We start from the raw sequence: 16,127 nt of genomic DNA on the forward strand, positions 1-16,127 counted from the left end.
CACCCCAATGCATGGTCTGATTGGGTGACCTACCCACGGGGCCAGCCAGATGCATTGGGGTGAGCAATAACACCTTGTAGTTCAAGGGGGGTAAATCACCTCACTGATCCAATGGCATCCACCCCAAGTGAACCTTGGGGAATGAGGTTTACAAGGGGGGCTTTGCCCCACCTTGACCCCCCGATGCTGACACAAAAAACAATAGTAGAGACACAAGTCTTCATGAATGATCTGATTTGTTTGTGGGTCTGTGAGGTCACCCACTCAGACCCAATTAGACCATGCATCGGGGTGACTGCTAACGTCTTGTGCAAAATACCGTCCAGATGAGAACTTTTCCCCTGATGGCTCCCTGCCTACACCTGCTTTTAGAAATATAAGGAGACCAGACTTTCATGCACAAATATCTTATTTTATTTCATCCCCAGTTTATACACAATTTGCACAATACACAAACATCACTGGCTCACAGGCAGCAGCATTATTATTATGGTCAGTTTATTTAGCTCATGATTTTCACACAGGCACCATCACCCCATACACCGAATGCAGCATGAAGAGGCTCAGAGAAGGTGACAGTGACGGTGTGTAAGTGTCTGATTGGGTTACATAGCTCATAAAAGTACAGACGCCCAGCCTCATAGTCCAGCAGTATTCCTACTGTGTCACATGATAGAGGAGGAGGTAATGAGGTACGTATTGCGTTATGTACCACTGAAAGGTCTTTGTAATAACTATACAAACCCCAGGACTTGTTATTATTTCCTATAAGAGACTGAGGTCCTCCCCTCCCCATACTGGGATAACACACCCCTACACACCAGCCCCCTGATTCACTGGTCTTCACTTCCCAGTAATGTCGTCCTGAGGAAAAGCTCCTAGTGCTTAATACCTGAGGATCATATGTAAATGTGTCTGGTGTTTCTGGTCGATGCTGGTTTATATCTGACCAGGATACAGTTTTCAGGTCACCTGATACAATAACAATATTAGCAGCTGTGTTTATACCCAGTGATATGTCTGATTTCACATGCATATACAGCCCTTTCTTTACATCAGTCAAAATATCAGCTAAACCTGTGTATAAGGTCATTGAGATCAGATCCTCATCAAAAGCCCCCCCAGCAGGGACCTGTTTATCATCTATCTGTGTGTCCTCGTTATCTCTCTTCTCAACACCACAAAGGTCATCTCTTTGTGATTCCTGCTCTTGTAGGACAGTTAATGGGTCAGTCATCTTGTATAGCTCCTCAATTTGGCACATCTTCCTGGTCAGCTCGTCCTTCTCTTTTTCCAGCTGCTGGATCAGATCAGATATTGTGAGTAAAACCTGCTCCTGCTGCAGTGTGATGTCACTCAGGACTCGCTTCTCTAGGTATTCCAGCTGTTTTCTGATGTCCCTAATCAGGGCAGTGAGGCGCTCTGTTATACCAGCTGCTTTCTCTGGCACCCCTCTCCTGTGCTCCTGCAGACTCTGAACTCTCTTCTCAGTCTTCTCTCTCTTTGTGGTCAATTTCTGCAGAACATTTTTCATTTTCTTTTTCCTTCTCTCAAAAGCCTCATTCAGCAGTTCCAGCTGGTGTCCCCTGTGCTCTCCGGCCATGGAGCAGGACACACAGATACAGACAGCATGCTCAGTGCAGTAATATTCCAGGAGTTTCTTGTGTTTGGAGCATTTTCTGTTACTCCAGGAAGTGGTGGGTTTAGTTAAGACGTGTTCCTCAGACTTGCTATGTACCCCCAGGTGGGTATTACACAGAGAAGCCTCACACAGCAGACAGGATTTAACAGCAGGTACAGGAGAGTGAATACAATAAGTGCAGAAGATCCCAGTGTCTTTTTGCTCTGGTTGAATAATCTTTAAATGCTTCATTACATTACACAGCGCTATGTTGCTCAGCAGTTTAGGTTTCTTAGTAAAAGTTTCCCTGCACTCAGGACAGGTATAAACCCCAGACTCCCCCTGGGTACCCAGCACACTCTCAATACAGCTCAAGCAGAAGTTATGGCCACATTTTAGATTTACAGGATCTGTAAAAATGCTCAGACAGATGGGGCAGGATAGCTCCTCACTCAGATCAGCAGACGCCATGCTTGTATCCAGCAACAGGAAACGAAAGTTAAATTATCTTCCTATTCAGCACAAGGGTTGATAGGGTACGTAACTGTATGTACTTTGCCTGTTAACTCTTTACGTCCCAGACGGCAGTGAGCAAGGCAGGCTTGTAAACTCTGATAAATATTCTGCAGTGCTCAGTAATTTGTGTATCTGATGACATCAACAGAAATATTAGCACAGAAATAAATCTAGCTTTTCTGTTGTGCTATTTTTCTGTGAATAAAACCTTATCTCCTTTCTATGAGAGCATACTGCAGTAGGCTCATGAGCGTGCACGTGTCTTGAGCACTATTTTGTGCCAATATGGCAGCAGTGTTTGCCACAATGTTTGTAACAATGTTATACATATAGTGCACCTCAGCATATAGGCTACCTCAGTATGCTGTTATGGAAAGTTTAAATAAACAAGACAAGCGTAAGAGGTACATTTGATAACAAAATGTAGTTTAATTGTACGTTCTGTCTGATGCATCAGAGTTTAGTAATGACTCCATGTGAATATGACAGGAAAATCTCACTGAACAAGTAAAAACTATAAGATAATTAATTGTGTTATAAAAATATATTCTTGTAGGAGATTTTACAGAAGCAAGAGTTCATGAAAAAGCATAGGTAAAACGTGACGTCTTATTGATTAAACGGAACAGTCTGATGTAAACAGAAATTTCTCTATTACATTAAAGAATTTTATTTTGTAACTAATTCCTTTCCTTAGCTATGTATCTAACTACTTCATACGGGTTAAACACATAGTTAAATTTATATTCCTGGAACACCCCTACATGAGAATACAGCCAGTAATTGGTGCATATGCACGTATACCTGCTTCTCATTGGCTCACAAATGCAGACTTATCTGCAATGACAAAGGAGCACAACTTTTTTTATGTATTTTACCCTTTAACGTGAGTTAAACACATTGTAAAATAAAGGAATTTTGCTGTAACAACATAGAGAGTTATTTTTACACTACAATGTCCCTTTAATTCTGATGACACCTAATGGGATTTAATGCAAATTGTTATCACATCACTAACAATTCCATGACTTATGCAATTAACAAATGTTATCATTTTGAGTATTGTTTTATTTATATTTCTTAAAGGTCCAAACACGAAATTACAAATGATAAAAAAAACTTCCTAATGATCATATTTTTAGTATGTGCAGCAATGTGCAGGATGACAAATTACCATCATACGTCAAATACTGTACCGAACGTGTTTTACTTGTAGGATCACAGTCAGGACAGTTTGCAGTGAGTGAAGCGGCTCAATATTTTAAATGACGGAAACAGTGTAATCTCTGCATAAGATGATTTACAGAGTGTGATTGGTTTTTAAGGTCACTATTGTAAAGGGGAACAGTTCCTGCAAATTTATTCTGACACATATTAATATAATGTAATAAATATGAAGACTCTGATGATAACATAGGCCTAGATTATTATACACACATCACTGCACACTGTAAGAAAACCTAAGGGTGTTTGTATTCAAGTTAAAGGTACAGTCAACACCATAATTTTTGTTGTTTTAAAAAGATAATCCCTTTAGTACCCATTCCCCAGTTTTGCATAACCAACACAGTTATAATAATAGACGTTTTACCTCTGTAATTACTTTGTATCTAAGCCTCTGCAAACTGCCCCATTATTTTAGTTCTTTTGACAGACTTGCATTTTAGCAAATCAGTGCTGACTCCTGGGTAACTTCACGTGCGTGAGCACAATGTTATAGATATGACACACATAAACTAATGCCCTCTAGTGGTGGAAAACTATCAAATTGCACTCAGATTAGAGGCGGCCTTCAAGATCTAAGAAATTAGCATATGAGCCTACCTAGGTTTAGCTTTCAAATAATAATACCAAAAGAACAAAGCAAAATTGGTGATAAAAGTTAATTGGAAAGTTGTTTAAAATTACATGCCCTATTTGAATCATGAAAGTTTATTTTGGACTTGACTGCCCCTTTAATAACAATAAAGTCACGCCCCTGAAGTCAGACTCCTGAACGTCCCTGATGTCACACCCCTGAAGTCAAACCCCTAAAATAAGACTCCTGAAGTCACACCCCTGAATTCACGCCTTTGAAGTCACACCCTGAAGTATTCATCCAAACTTGTACAGCAAAAGTTGTTAAAAATAAAATTGTTACAAAAAGTAAATGTAACATATCAGCCAAATTAGGGGTCAAGTCCTACCAAAAAAACAAAATTTATGCTTACCTGATAAATTTATTTCTCTTGTGGTGTATCCAGTCCACGGATTCATCCATTACTTGTGGGATATTCTCCTTCCCAACAGGAAGCTGCAAGAGGATCACCCACAGCAGAGCTGTCTATATAGCTCCTCCCCTAACTGCCACCTCCCAGTCATTCGACCGAAGACAAGCAAGAGAAAAGGAGAAACTATAGGGTGCAGTGGTAACTGTAGTTTAAAAATTAAAAAACACCTGCCTTAAAATGACAGGGCGGGCTGTGGACTGGATACACCACAAGAGAAATAAATTTATCAGGTAAGCATAAATTTTGTTTTCTCTTGTAAGGTGTATCCAGTCCACGGATTCATCCATTACTTGTGGGATACCAATACCAAAGCTATAGGACACGGATGAAGGGAGGGACAAGCAGGCGCTTAAACGGAAGGCACCACTGCCTGTAAGACCTTTCTCCCAAAAATAGCCTCCGAAGAAGCAAAATTATCTAATTTGTAGAATTTTGAAAAAGTATGAAGCGAAGACCAAGTCGCCGCATTACAAATCTGTTTAACAGAAGCCTCATTTTTAAAGGCCCATGTGGAAGCCACCGCTCTAGTGGAATGAGCTGTAATTCTTACAGGAGGCTGCTGGCCAGCAGTCTCATAAGCTAAGCGGATTATACTTCTTAACCAAAAAGAAAGAGAAGTTGCAGAAGCCTTTTGGCCTTTCCTCTGTCCAGAGAAGACAAAAAACAATGCAGATTTTTGACGAAAATCTTTAGTAGCTTGTAAATAAAACTTTAAAGCACAAACCACGTCAAGATTGTGTAATAGACGTTCCTTCTTTGAAGAAGGATTAGGACACAGTGACGGAACAACAATCTCTTGATTGATATTCTTATTGGATACCACCTTAGGAAGAAACTGAGGTTTGGTACGCAAAACTACCTTATCTGCATGGAAGATCAGATAAGGGGAATCACACTGCAAGGCAGATAACTCTGAAACTCTTCGAGCCGAAGAGATAGCTACCAAGAACAGAACTTTCCAAGATAAAAGCTTGATATCTATGGAATGCAGAGGTTCAAACGGAACCCCTTGAAGAACTTTAAGAACTAAATTTAAACTCCATGGCGGAGCAACAGGTTTAAACACAGGCTTGATTCTAATTAAAGCCTGACAAAACGCCTGAACGTCTGGAACATCCGCCAGACAATTGTGCAAAAGAATAGACAGAGCAGAAATCTGTCCCTTTAAGGAACTAGCTGACAATCCCTTCTCCAATCCTTCTTGGAGAAAAGACAATATTCTGGGAATCCTGACTTTACTCCATGAGTAACCCTTAGATTCACACCAATGAAGATATTTACACCATATCTTATGATAGATTTTCCTGGTGACAGGCTTCCGAGCCTGAATTAAGGTATCAATGACCGACTCGGAAAAAACACGTTTTGACAAAATCAAGCGTTCAATCTCCAAGTAGTCAGATGCAAAGAAATTAGATTTGGATGTTTGAAGGGACCTTGAAGTAGAAGGTCCTGCCTCAGCGGCAGAGTCCAAGGTGGAAAGGATGACATGTCCACCAGATCTGCGACCAAGTCCTGCGTGGCCACGCAGGAGCTATCAAAATCACCAAAGCTCTCTCCTGCTTGATCTTGGCAATAAGACGAGGGAGCAGAGGAAACGGTGGAAACACATAAGCCTGGTTGAAAGACCAAGGCGCTGCTAGAGCATCTATCAGCGCTGCCTTGGGATCCCTGGACCTGAACCCGTAACAAGGAAGCTTGGTGTTCTGACGAGACGCCATGAGATCCAGTTCTGGTTTGCCCCAAAGTTGAATAAACTGTGCAAACACCTCCGGATGGAGTTCCCACTCCCCCGGATGAAAAGTCTGTCGACTTAGAAAATCCGCCTCCCAGTTCTCTACTCCTGGGATATGGATAGCTGATAGATGGCAAGAGTGAACCTCTGCCCATAGAATTATTTTTGAAACCTCCAACATTGCTAGGGAACTCCTTGTTCCCCCTTGATGGTTGATGTAAGCTACAGTCGTGATGTTGTCCGACTGAAATCTAATGAACCTGACCGCAGCTAGCTGAGGCCAAGCCTGAAGAGCATTGAATATCGCTCTTAGTTCCAGAATGTTTATCGGAAGTAGTGTCTCCTCCTGAGTCCACAAGCCCTGAGCCTTCAGGGAATTCCAGACTGCACCCCAGCCCAGAAGGCTGGCATCTGTCGTTACTTTTGTCCAATCTGGCCTGCGGAAGGTCATAAGGAGGCCGAAACGATCGTCTGGGGTTGTCATGTTCCTTGTTCAGAGGAGAATTGCATGGTATTTCGGGGCTGGACTGACCTAACTTGGCAGGATCAGACTGATATACTTCAGGAAAGTTTTCTTCTGTGAAAAGCACACTGGTCTAAAAGAGGCTGCTTCCGGGTGGTAAATCGCCATAGAACAAGCCACTGAGCTGTTGTTCGTTCCTGGTAGAGCGCTTCTCTCTTTGTATGCAAATTATTATGACCCTGGGGAAGTCTCCCTATGGGTGATGGGGGAAACCAGACGTGGACTCCTTGCCCAGTGTGCTTAGAGGAATGTGGCTGCACCTCACTGATGAGGCCCAAAGGAGGCCGAAACGATCGTCTGGGGTTGTCATGTTCCTTGTTCAGAGGAGAATTGCATGGTATTTCGGGGCTGGACTGACCTAACTTGGCAGGATCAGACTGATATACTTCAGGAAAGTTTTCTTCTGTGAAAAGCACACTGGTCTAAAAGAGGCTGCTTCCGGGTGGTAAATCGCCATAGAACAAGCCACTGAGCTGTTGTTCGTTCCTGGTAGAGCGCTTCTCTCTTTGTATGCAAATTATTATGACCCTGGGGAAGTCTCCCTATGGGTGATGGGGGAAACCAGACGTGGACTCCTTGCCCAGTGTGCTTAGAGGAATGTGGCTGCACCTCACTGATGAGGCCCAAAGGAGGCCGAAACGATCGTCTGGGGTTGTCATGTTCCTTGTTCAGAGGAGAATTGCATGGTATTTCGGGGCTGGACTGACCTAACTTGGCAGGATCAGACTGATATACTTCAGGAAAGTTTTCTTCTGTGAAAAGCACACTGGTCTAAAAGAGGCTGCTTCCGGGTGGTAAATCGCCATAGAACAAGCCACTGAGCTGTTGTTCGTTCCTGGTAGAGCGCTTCTCTCTTTGTATGCAAATTATTATGACCCTGGGGAAGTCTCCCTATGGGTGATGGGGGAAACCAGACGTGGACTCCTTGCCCAGTGTGCTTAGAGGAATGTGGCTGCACCTCACTGATGAGGCCCAAAGGAGGCCGAAACGATCGTCTGGGGTTGTCATGTTCCTTGTTCAGAGGAGAATTGCATGGTATTTCGGGGCTGGACTGACCTAACTTGGCAGGATCAGACTGATATACTTCAGGAAAGTTTTCTTCTGTGAAAAGCACACTGGTCTAAAAGAGGCTGCTTCCGGGTGGTAAATCGCCATAGAACAAGCCACTGAGCTGTTGTTCGTTCCTGGTAGAGCGCTTCTCTCTTTGTATGCAAATTATTATGACCCTGGGGAAGTCTCCCTATGGGTGATGGGGGAAACCAGACGTGGACTCCTTGCCCAGTGTGCTTAGAGGAATGTGGCTGCACCTCACTGATGAGGCCCAAAGGAGGCCGAAACGATCGTCTGGGGTTGTCATGTTCCTTGTTCAGAGGAGAATTGCATGGTATTTCGGGGCTGGACTGACCTAACTTGGCAGGATCAGACTGATATACTTCAGGAAAGTTTTCTTCTGTGAAAAGCACACTGGTCTAAAAGAGGCTGCTTCCGGGTGGTAAATCGCCATAGAACAAGCCACTGAGCTGTTGTTCGTTCCTGGTAGAGCGCTTCTCTCTTTGTATGCAAATTATTATGACCCTGGGGAAGTCTCCCTATGGGTGATGGGGGAAACCAGACGTGGACTCCTTGCCCAGTGTGCTTAGAGGAATGTGGCTGCACCTCACTGATGAGGCCCAAAGGAGGCCGAAACGATCGTCTGGGGTTGTCATGTTCCTTGTTCAGAGGAGAATTGCATGGTATTTCGGGGCTGGACTGACCTAACTTGGCAGGATCAGACTGATATACTTCAGGAAAGTTTTCTTCTGTGAAAAGCACACTGGTCTAAAAGAGGCTGCTTCCGAGTGGTAAATCGCCATAGAACAAGCCACTGAGCTGTTGTTCGTTCCTGGTAGAGCGCTTCTCTCTTTGTATGCAAATTATTATGACCCTGGGGAAGTCTCCCTATGGGTGATGGGGGAAACCAGACGTGGACTCCTTGCCCAGTGTGCTTAGAGGAATGTGGCTGCACCTCACTGATGAGGCCCAAAGGAGGCCGAAACGATCGTCTGGGGTTGTCATGTTCCTTGTTCAGAGGAGAATTGCATGGTATTTCGGGGCTGGACTGACCTAACTTGGCAGGATCAGACTGATATACTTCAGGAAAGTTTTCTTCTGTGAAAAGCACACTGGTCTAAAAGAGGCTGCTTCCGGGTGGTAAATCGCCATAGAACAAGCCACTGAGCTGTTGTTCGTTCCTGGTAGAGCGCTTCTCTCTTTGTATGCAAATTATTATGACCCTGGGGAAGTCTCCCTATGGGTGATGGGGGAAACCAGACGTGGACTCCTTGCCCAGTGTGCTTAGAGGAATGTGGCTGCACCTCACTGATGAGGCCCAAAGGAGGCCGAAACGATCGTCTGGGGTTGTCATGTTCCTTGTTCAGAGGAGAATTGCATGGTATTTCGGGGCTGGACTGACCTAACTTGGCAGGATCAGACTGATATACTTCAGGAAAGTTTTCTTCTGTGAAAAGCACACTGGTCTAAAAGAGGCTGCTTCCGGGTGGTAAATCGCCATAGAACAAGCCACTGAGCTGTTGTTCGTTCCTGGTAGAGCGCTTCTCTCTTTGTCTGCGGAAGGTCATACCCTTGGACAGATGGACCCGAGATAACCACCAGAGAAGAGAATCCCTGGTCTCTTGATCCAGATTTAGTAGAGGGGACAAATCTCTGTAATCCCCATTCCACTGACTGAGCATGCAGAGTTGCAGCGGTCTGAGATGTAGGCGGGCAAACGGCACTATGTCCATTGCCGCTACCATTAAGCCGATTACTTCCATACACTGAGCCACTGAAGGGCGAGAAGTAGAATAAAGAACACGGAAGGAATTTAGAAGTTTTGACAACCTGGCCTCTGTCAGGTAAATCTTCATTTCTACAGAATCTATCAGAGTTCCTAGGAAGAAAACCCTTGTGAGAGGGGATAGAGAACTTTTTTCTTCATTCACTTTCCACCCATGCGACCTCAGAAATGCCAGAACAATGTCCGCGTGAGACCTGGCAACTTGAAAAGTCGACGCCTGTATCAGAATGTCGTCTGAGTAAGGGGCTACTGCTATAGCCCGCGGCCTTAGGACCGCTAGAAGGGACCCTAGAACCTTTGTAAAGATTCTTGGTGCCGTGGCCAACCCGAAGGGAAGAGCCACAAACTGGTAGTGCCTGTATTGACCCTCCTGGATCATAGGAAGGATGGTTAGAATAGTCTCCATCTTGAAGGATGGGACTCTGAGAAATTTGTTTAAGATCTTGAGATCTAAGATTGGTTTGAATGTTCCCTCTTTCTTGAGAACAACAAACAGATTTGAATAAAAGCCTGCGGAACTGGGTGGATCACTCCCATAACTAGGAGGTCTTGAACACAATGTAAGAATGCTTCTCTCTTTATCTGGTTTGCAGATAAAAGTGAGAAATGAAATCTCCCTTTTGGGGGAGAGGTTTTGAATTCCAGAAGATAACCCTTGGACACAATTTCCAATGCCCAGGGATCCTGGACATCTCTTGCCCAAGCCTGGGCAAAGTCAGAGAGTCTGCCCCCTACTAGATCCGTTTCCGGATCGGGGGCTGCTCCTTCATGCTGTCTTAGAGGCAGCAGCAGGCTTCTTGGCCTGTTTCCCCTTGTTCCAAGCCTGGTTAGGTCTCCAGACCGGCTTAGACTGGGCAAAAGTTCCCTCTTGTTTTGTGTTAGAGGAAGTTGAAGCTGCGCCACTCTTGAAGTTTCGAAAGGGCCGAAAACTAGACTGTTTGGTCCTTAATTTGTTGGACCTGTCTTGAGGAAGGGCGTGACCTTTTCCTCCAGTGATGTCAGAAATTATCTCCTTCAGTCCTGGCCAGAATAGGATCTGTCCTTTGAAGGGAATGTTGAGAAGTTTAGACTTTGAAGTCACGTCAGCTGACCAGGATTTAAGCCATAGCGCCCTACGCACCTGCATAGCAAAACCTGACTTTTTAGCCGTTAGCTTGGTTAAATGAACAACGGCGTCAGAAACAAATGAATTGGCTAGCTTAAGGGCCCTAAGCTTGTCAATAATATCTTCCAACGGGGTTTCAACCTGTAGAGCCTCCTCTAGGGACTCAAACCAGAAAGCCCCGGCAGCAGTGACTGGGGCAATGCATGCAGGAGGCTGGAGAATAAAACCTTGTTGAATAAAAAATTTCTTAAGGTAACCCTCTAATTTTTTATCCATTGGATCTAGAAAAGCACAACTGTCCTCGACAGGGATAGTGGTACGCTTAGCTAGAGTAGAAACTGCTCCCTCCACCTTAGGGACCATCTGCCATAAGTCCCGTGTAGCGGCGTCTATAGGAAACATCTTTTTAAAAACAGGAGGGGGAGAGAACGGTACACCTGGTCTATCCCATTCCTTAGTAATAATTTCAGAAAACCTTTTAGGGATTGGAAAAACATCAGTGTAAGTAGGTACTGCATAGTATTTGTCCAATCTACATAATTTCTCTTGGACTACAATAGTGTCACAGTCGTCCAGAGTTGCTAAAACCTCCCTGAGCAATACGCAAAGGTGTTCAAGCTTAAATGTAAATGTAGACATATCAGAATCAGATTGAAGTATCTTCCCTGAATCAGAAAAATCACCCACAGATTGAAGCTCCCCTGCTTCAGCTTCATTATATTGTGAGGGTGTATCAGAGATAGCTACTAAAGCGTCAGAGAGCTCTGTATTTATTCTAGTCCCAGAGCTGTCTCGCTTTCCTTGCAATCCTGGCAGTTTAGATAATACCTCTGTAAGGGTATGATTCATAACTGCCGCCATGTCTTGCAAGGTATACGCAATGGGCGTGCTAGATGTACTTGGCGTCCCCTGAGCGGGATTTATAGGATCTGACACGTGGGGAGAGTTAGACGGCATAACTTCCTCCTTGTCAATTTCTTCTGGTGATAAATCTTTTAAAGCCAGAATATGGTCTTTGTAATCTATAGTAAAATCAGTGCATTTGGTACACATTCTAAGAGGGGGTTCCACAATGGCTTCTAAACATAATGAACAATGAGTTTCCTCTATGTCCGACATGTTTAAACAGACTAGTAATGAGACCAGCAAGCTTGGAAAACACTTTAATAACTGTGAACAAGCAAAAAATAAAAACGGTACTGTGCCTTTAAGAGAAAAAAACAATCACAGAAACTGCTAAAACAGTGAAAAAAGCAGTAAATCTTACAAATTTTTTTACAGTGTGTATAATAGGCTGAAAGAGCATTGCACCCACTTGCAAATGGATGATTAACCCCTTAGTTTCAAAACTGGATCCAAAAAACGATATAAACGTTTTTAAACAGTCACAACAAACTGCCACAGCTCTACTGTGGCCCTACCTGCCCATACAACGACTTTGGAAGGCACAAAAAACCCTTAGAGAGGTCCTATATGTTCAGGGGACTCCTTCAGGGAATCTGGATGTCTCAAGCTGCAAAAACTAATGGAAAATAGGCCCCTCCCAACCTGTACTCACAGTGAGAGGGCCTTAAAAAACTATCCCTAGGCAAAATCTAGTCAGCCATGTGGAAAAACTGGGCCCCAGAATAAAGTTTTATCACCAATATAAAATAAACGTTTATACACTTCAAGCAAACGTTATATCTATTCAGTAATGTGAGTAAATAATAAAAATATTACCCTTTACAGCAAGCATGATACCAGTCGTTATTAAATCACTGTAATCAGGCTTACCTTAAATAAATCCGGTATTGTCAGCATTTTCTAGCTTATCATTTCTCTAGAAAAATTTAAAACTGCACATACCTCAGAGCAGGAGACCCTGCACGCTATTCCCCCAGCTGAAGTTACCCATCTCTTCAGTTATGTGTCAGAACAGCAATGGATCTTAGTTATAACCTGCTAAGATCATCAAAGACCACAGGCAGACTCTTCTTCAACTTTCTGCCTGAGGCTAAAATAGTACAACTCCGGTACCATTTGAAAATAACAAACTTTTGATTGAAGATAAACTACATTAATGCACCACATCTCTCTAGCTGCTTCCCTTGTCGAGAGCTGCAAGAGAATGACTGGGAGGTGGCAGTTAGAGGAGGAGCTATATAGACAGCTCTGCTATGGGTGATCCTCTTGCAGCTTCCTGTTGGGAAGGAGAATATACCACAAGTAATGGATGAATCCGTGGACTGGATACACCTTACAAGAGAAAAAGTGTGGGGACTCACGAAGACTTCCACGCCCTCACAATTAATATTGTTTTATACACACACACTGTATTTATATGTATATACTCTATACACTCTAGTTAATTAAAACCAAGAAAGGGCTGAATGGTTACCTTTGGACCTGTGGATGGACACCCATGGTTACATTTTTTGAAAGCAGGGGTGAATTTTTTAGGATTCAACTAATGCTGAATGCCGAGTTGCCAGACCCACACTTTTTAGAACACATGAAGGGGCATTTGTATATAGATGATGTTAATTAATCCAAAAAGCTAAGAGCCTTAGTAAAGTTTTAGGAGATATTACTCCCTGGCTCTTAGGATGTGTAAGGCTCTGTAATGTAAACATCTGATACCATGATCTTGATAATAAAATGATGGTCTGCATGTCATTTTCTTGTACTATTAACACTTATACCAAATAAATGTGAAGCAAGTAACGATGTCAGAGGAAGCAGGAGGCATTAGGGCACAGTAACATTCAAAGCAAAACAGATCACCTTGCACTTTGTGATGAAACTGGTAAGGTTGAATCTGCAGAAAATATATTATCTTGCACAGGTCAGCATTCTGCAGAGAATCTGTCCTGCTGACCAGAAATTGATAGACATACAGACACCAACATAGATAAATAGACTGCACATACTATTGGTGTATAAAATAAACTAATTGGGCTTATTCTACTACAAGATGTTTCACAAACACCTTTAATTGCAAGGACTTTTTTTCTTTTGTGTGCATAGATGTATTTCCCTTGCAAACCTCATCCCAGCTATCTCTAGAAGAACTAAAAGGAAATCCAATCAGAGAGAAAGCAGGAAGCTTAAAGGACAAGATTCTTCCCTGCTTGATGAGTACATTTTTTATTTGGTAAAACGTTGACATTCATTTTTTAAACAACTTTAACCCCTTAGTGACCAGACCATTTTTCAATTTTCTTACCGTTAAGGACCAGGGCTATTTTCTTTGACCTCCAAAATCTGCTACACATCTACAACCACCAAAAAACACCCATGCTAAATAGTTTCTAAATTTTGTCCTACGTTTAGAAAAACACAATGTTTACATGTTCTTTGCTTTTTTGCAAGTTATAGGGCAATAAGTACAAGTAGAACTTTGCTTTTTCCAAACCATTTTTTTTCTTCAAAATTAGCGATAGTTACATTGTAACACTGATATCTGTCAGGAATCCCTGAATAACCCTTCACATGTATAAATTTTCTTTTAGTAGACAACCCAAAGTATTGATCTAGGCCCATTTTGGTATATTTCATGCCACCATTTCACCGCCAAATGCGATCAACTAAACAAAATTGTTAACTTGTTCACAAACTTTAGGTTTCTCACTGAAATTATTTACAAACAGCTTGCGCAATTATGACACAAATGGTTGTAAATACTTCTCTGGGATCCCCTTTGTTCAGAAATAGCAGACATTTATGGCTTTGACATTACTTTTTGGTAATTAGAAGGCTTCTAAATGCTTCTGCGCACCACACTTGTATTATGCCCAGCAGTGAAGGTGTATTATGCCCAGCAGTGAAGGTGTTAATTAGGTAGCTTGTAGGGTTAATTTTAGCTTTAGTGTAGCGATCAGCCTTCCATCTGACACATCCCACCCCCTGATCCCTCCCTGACCCTCTCAAACAGCTCTCTTCCCTCCCCCACCTCACAATTGTCACCGCCATCTTAAGAGAAAGTCTGCCAGTATAAAAATAAAGATTAGTTTTTTTTTTGTATATACATTTTTTTAAATATATTTTTTCTGAAGTGTATGAACCCCATTACCCCCCAAACAGCTCCCTAAGCCTCCCACCTCGACCTATTGGTCGCCATCTTAGGTACTGCCAATACCCAGTTTACAAAAAAATTGCCCTTTTTTATTAAAAAATAAATAAAAACCCCATTTTCTGTAGTGTAGCTGCCCCTTATCAATACCCTACCCATCTCCCCTCTCAGATCCCTTTCCCAATACTTATAAATTGCTCTCCCTTCATCCCTTTTGCTACAGATGTCCCATAGTTTAGCGGTCCCTCCAGCCCCCCCCCCCCCCCGTGCGTGCTTGCCCCCCCCCGAGCGCGCTTGTGGACCCATCTTTCCCACTAACAGGAACTCGACTTCCAGCGATGGGCCGCCCACCCGCTTCCATGCTATACCTCCCAGGACACCAACAATCGGCATCATCGCTGGCCGATGCAGAGAGGGCCACAGAGTGGCCCTCTCTGCCCGGTGTCCTTAAAAAGGGTATTGCACAATGCCTCAATATTGAGGCATTGCTGCAATACCCTGAAAGTGGCTGGAAGCGATCAGGATCTCTTCCAGTGCTTGAAACCCCAGAGGACTTGCCAGGCACGTCCTTAGTCGTTAAAGGGATAAAATACATACATTAGAGACACACATGAAAACCTGTTGTTTAATGTCAAGATCCAGGGTGTCCATACTTTATTTTTAATTCACATGGTGCATAGCCAGATAAGTTTCAGTTCCTCACACCCTCCTTCCTCCCCCTTCCTTCCTTTCCAGGGCGGGCAGATACCTCAGTGTCTGAGAGCAACTCCAGACCCCTCCTCTGTCACAGTTTCACCCACTTAAGGTGCAATAGTCCTATTTTTACTGAGGGGAGCTAAATAACCCCAGAACAAGTCACACAGAAATGTAATCACCATATGTTCCACACAGTGATCACACAGTAGGACAATGACAGGCATTTAGTGTATTGTAGGAAGTTAGATTGAAGCAAAAAGAGGGCGCCTCATAGTGTAGTATGTCCTTTGTATACAGGTGTAGTAATATGGTAATAAAGGCTTACCGGAGTTCGATGCACTGTGCTATGACCAGTGCTCTCAAGCATTCTAGCTCTTTACAGCAGCTAGTTCACTGTTCCACGGTCAAATGCGGGATACGGCTCGTGATCAACCCAGTCACATAAAGATATAACTGGGGCTGCAAATAAATCCAACAACTTCCACAACTATGAAAGAGTAAACGCTTTATTAATGTGCAACACGTTTCTCGACCACATCAGGCTTTTTTATCTGCCTGATGAAACGACCAGTTGTGGTCGAGAAACGCATTGCACATTAATAAAGCGTTTACTCTTTCATAGTTGTGGAAGTTGTTGGATTTATTTGCAGCCCCAGTAATATATTTATGTGACTAGGTTGATCACGAGCCGTGTCCCGCATTTGACCGTGGAACAGTGAACTAGCCACTGTAAAGAGCTAGACTGCTTGAGAGCACTGGTCATAGCATAGT

The 16,127-nt window shown here is 43.2% G+C and overlaps 1 protein-coding gene across 1 annotated transcript; it reads right to left on the reverse strand.

Moving 5' to 3' along the window:
- Window positions 1-502: 502 nt before the first annotated feature.
- Window positions 503-2,092, reverse strand: LOC128647329 (E3 ubiquitin/ISG15 ligase TRIM25-like). The gene has a single exon (XM_053700114.1). It carries the CDS (start codon window positions 2,090-2,092, stop codon window positions 503-505), a length of 1,590 nt encoding a protein of 529 aa, XP_053556089.1.
- Window positions 2,093-16,127: the final 14,035 nt, after the last annotated feature.

Source organism: Bombina bombina, chromosome 2, assembly GCF_027579735.1.
Source record: "Bombina bombina isolate aBomBom1 chromosome 2, aBomBom1.pri, whole genome shotgun sequence".
NCBI classification, from domain to species: domain Eukaryota; kingdom Metazoa; phylum Chordata; class Amphibia; order Anura; family Bombinatoridae; genus Bombina; species Bombina bombina.

Bases quoted from the DNA above. Each gene is read 5' to 3' on its own strand.
- LOC128647329 (XM_053700114.1), bottom strand. From the start codon at position 2,092: ATGGCGTCTGCTGATCTGAGTGAGGAGCTATCCTGCCCCATCTGTCTG.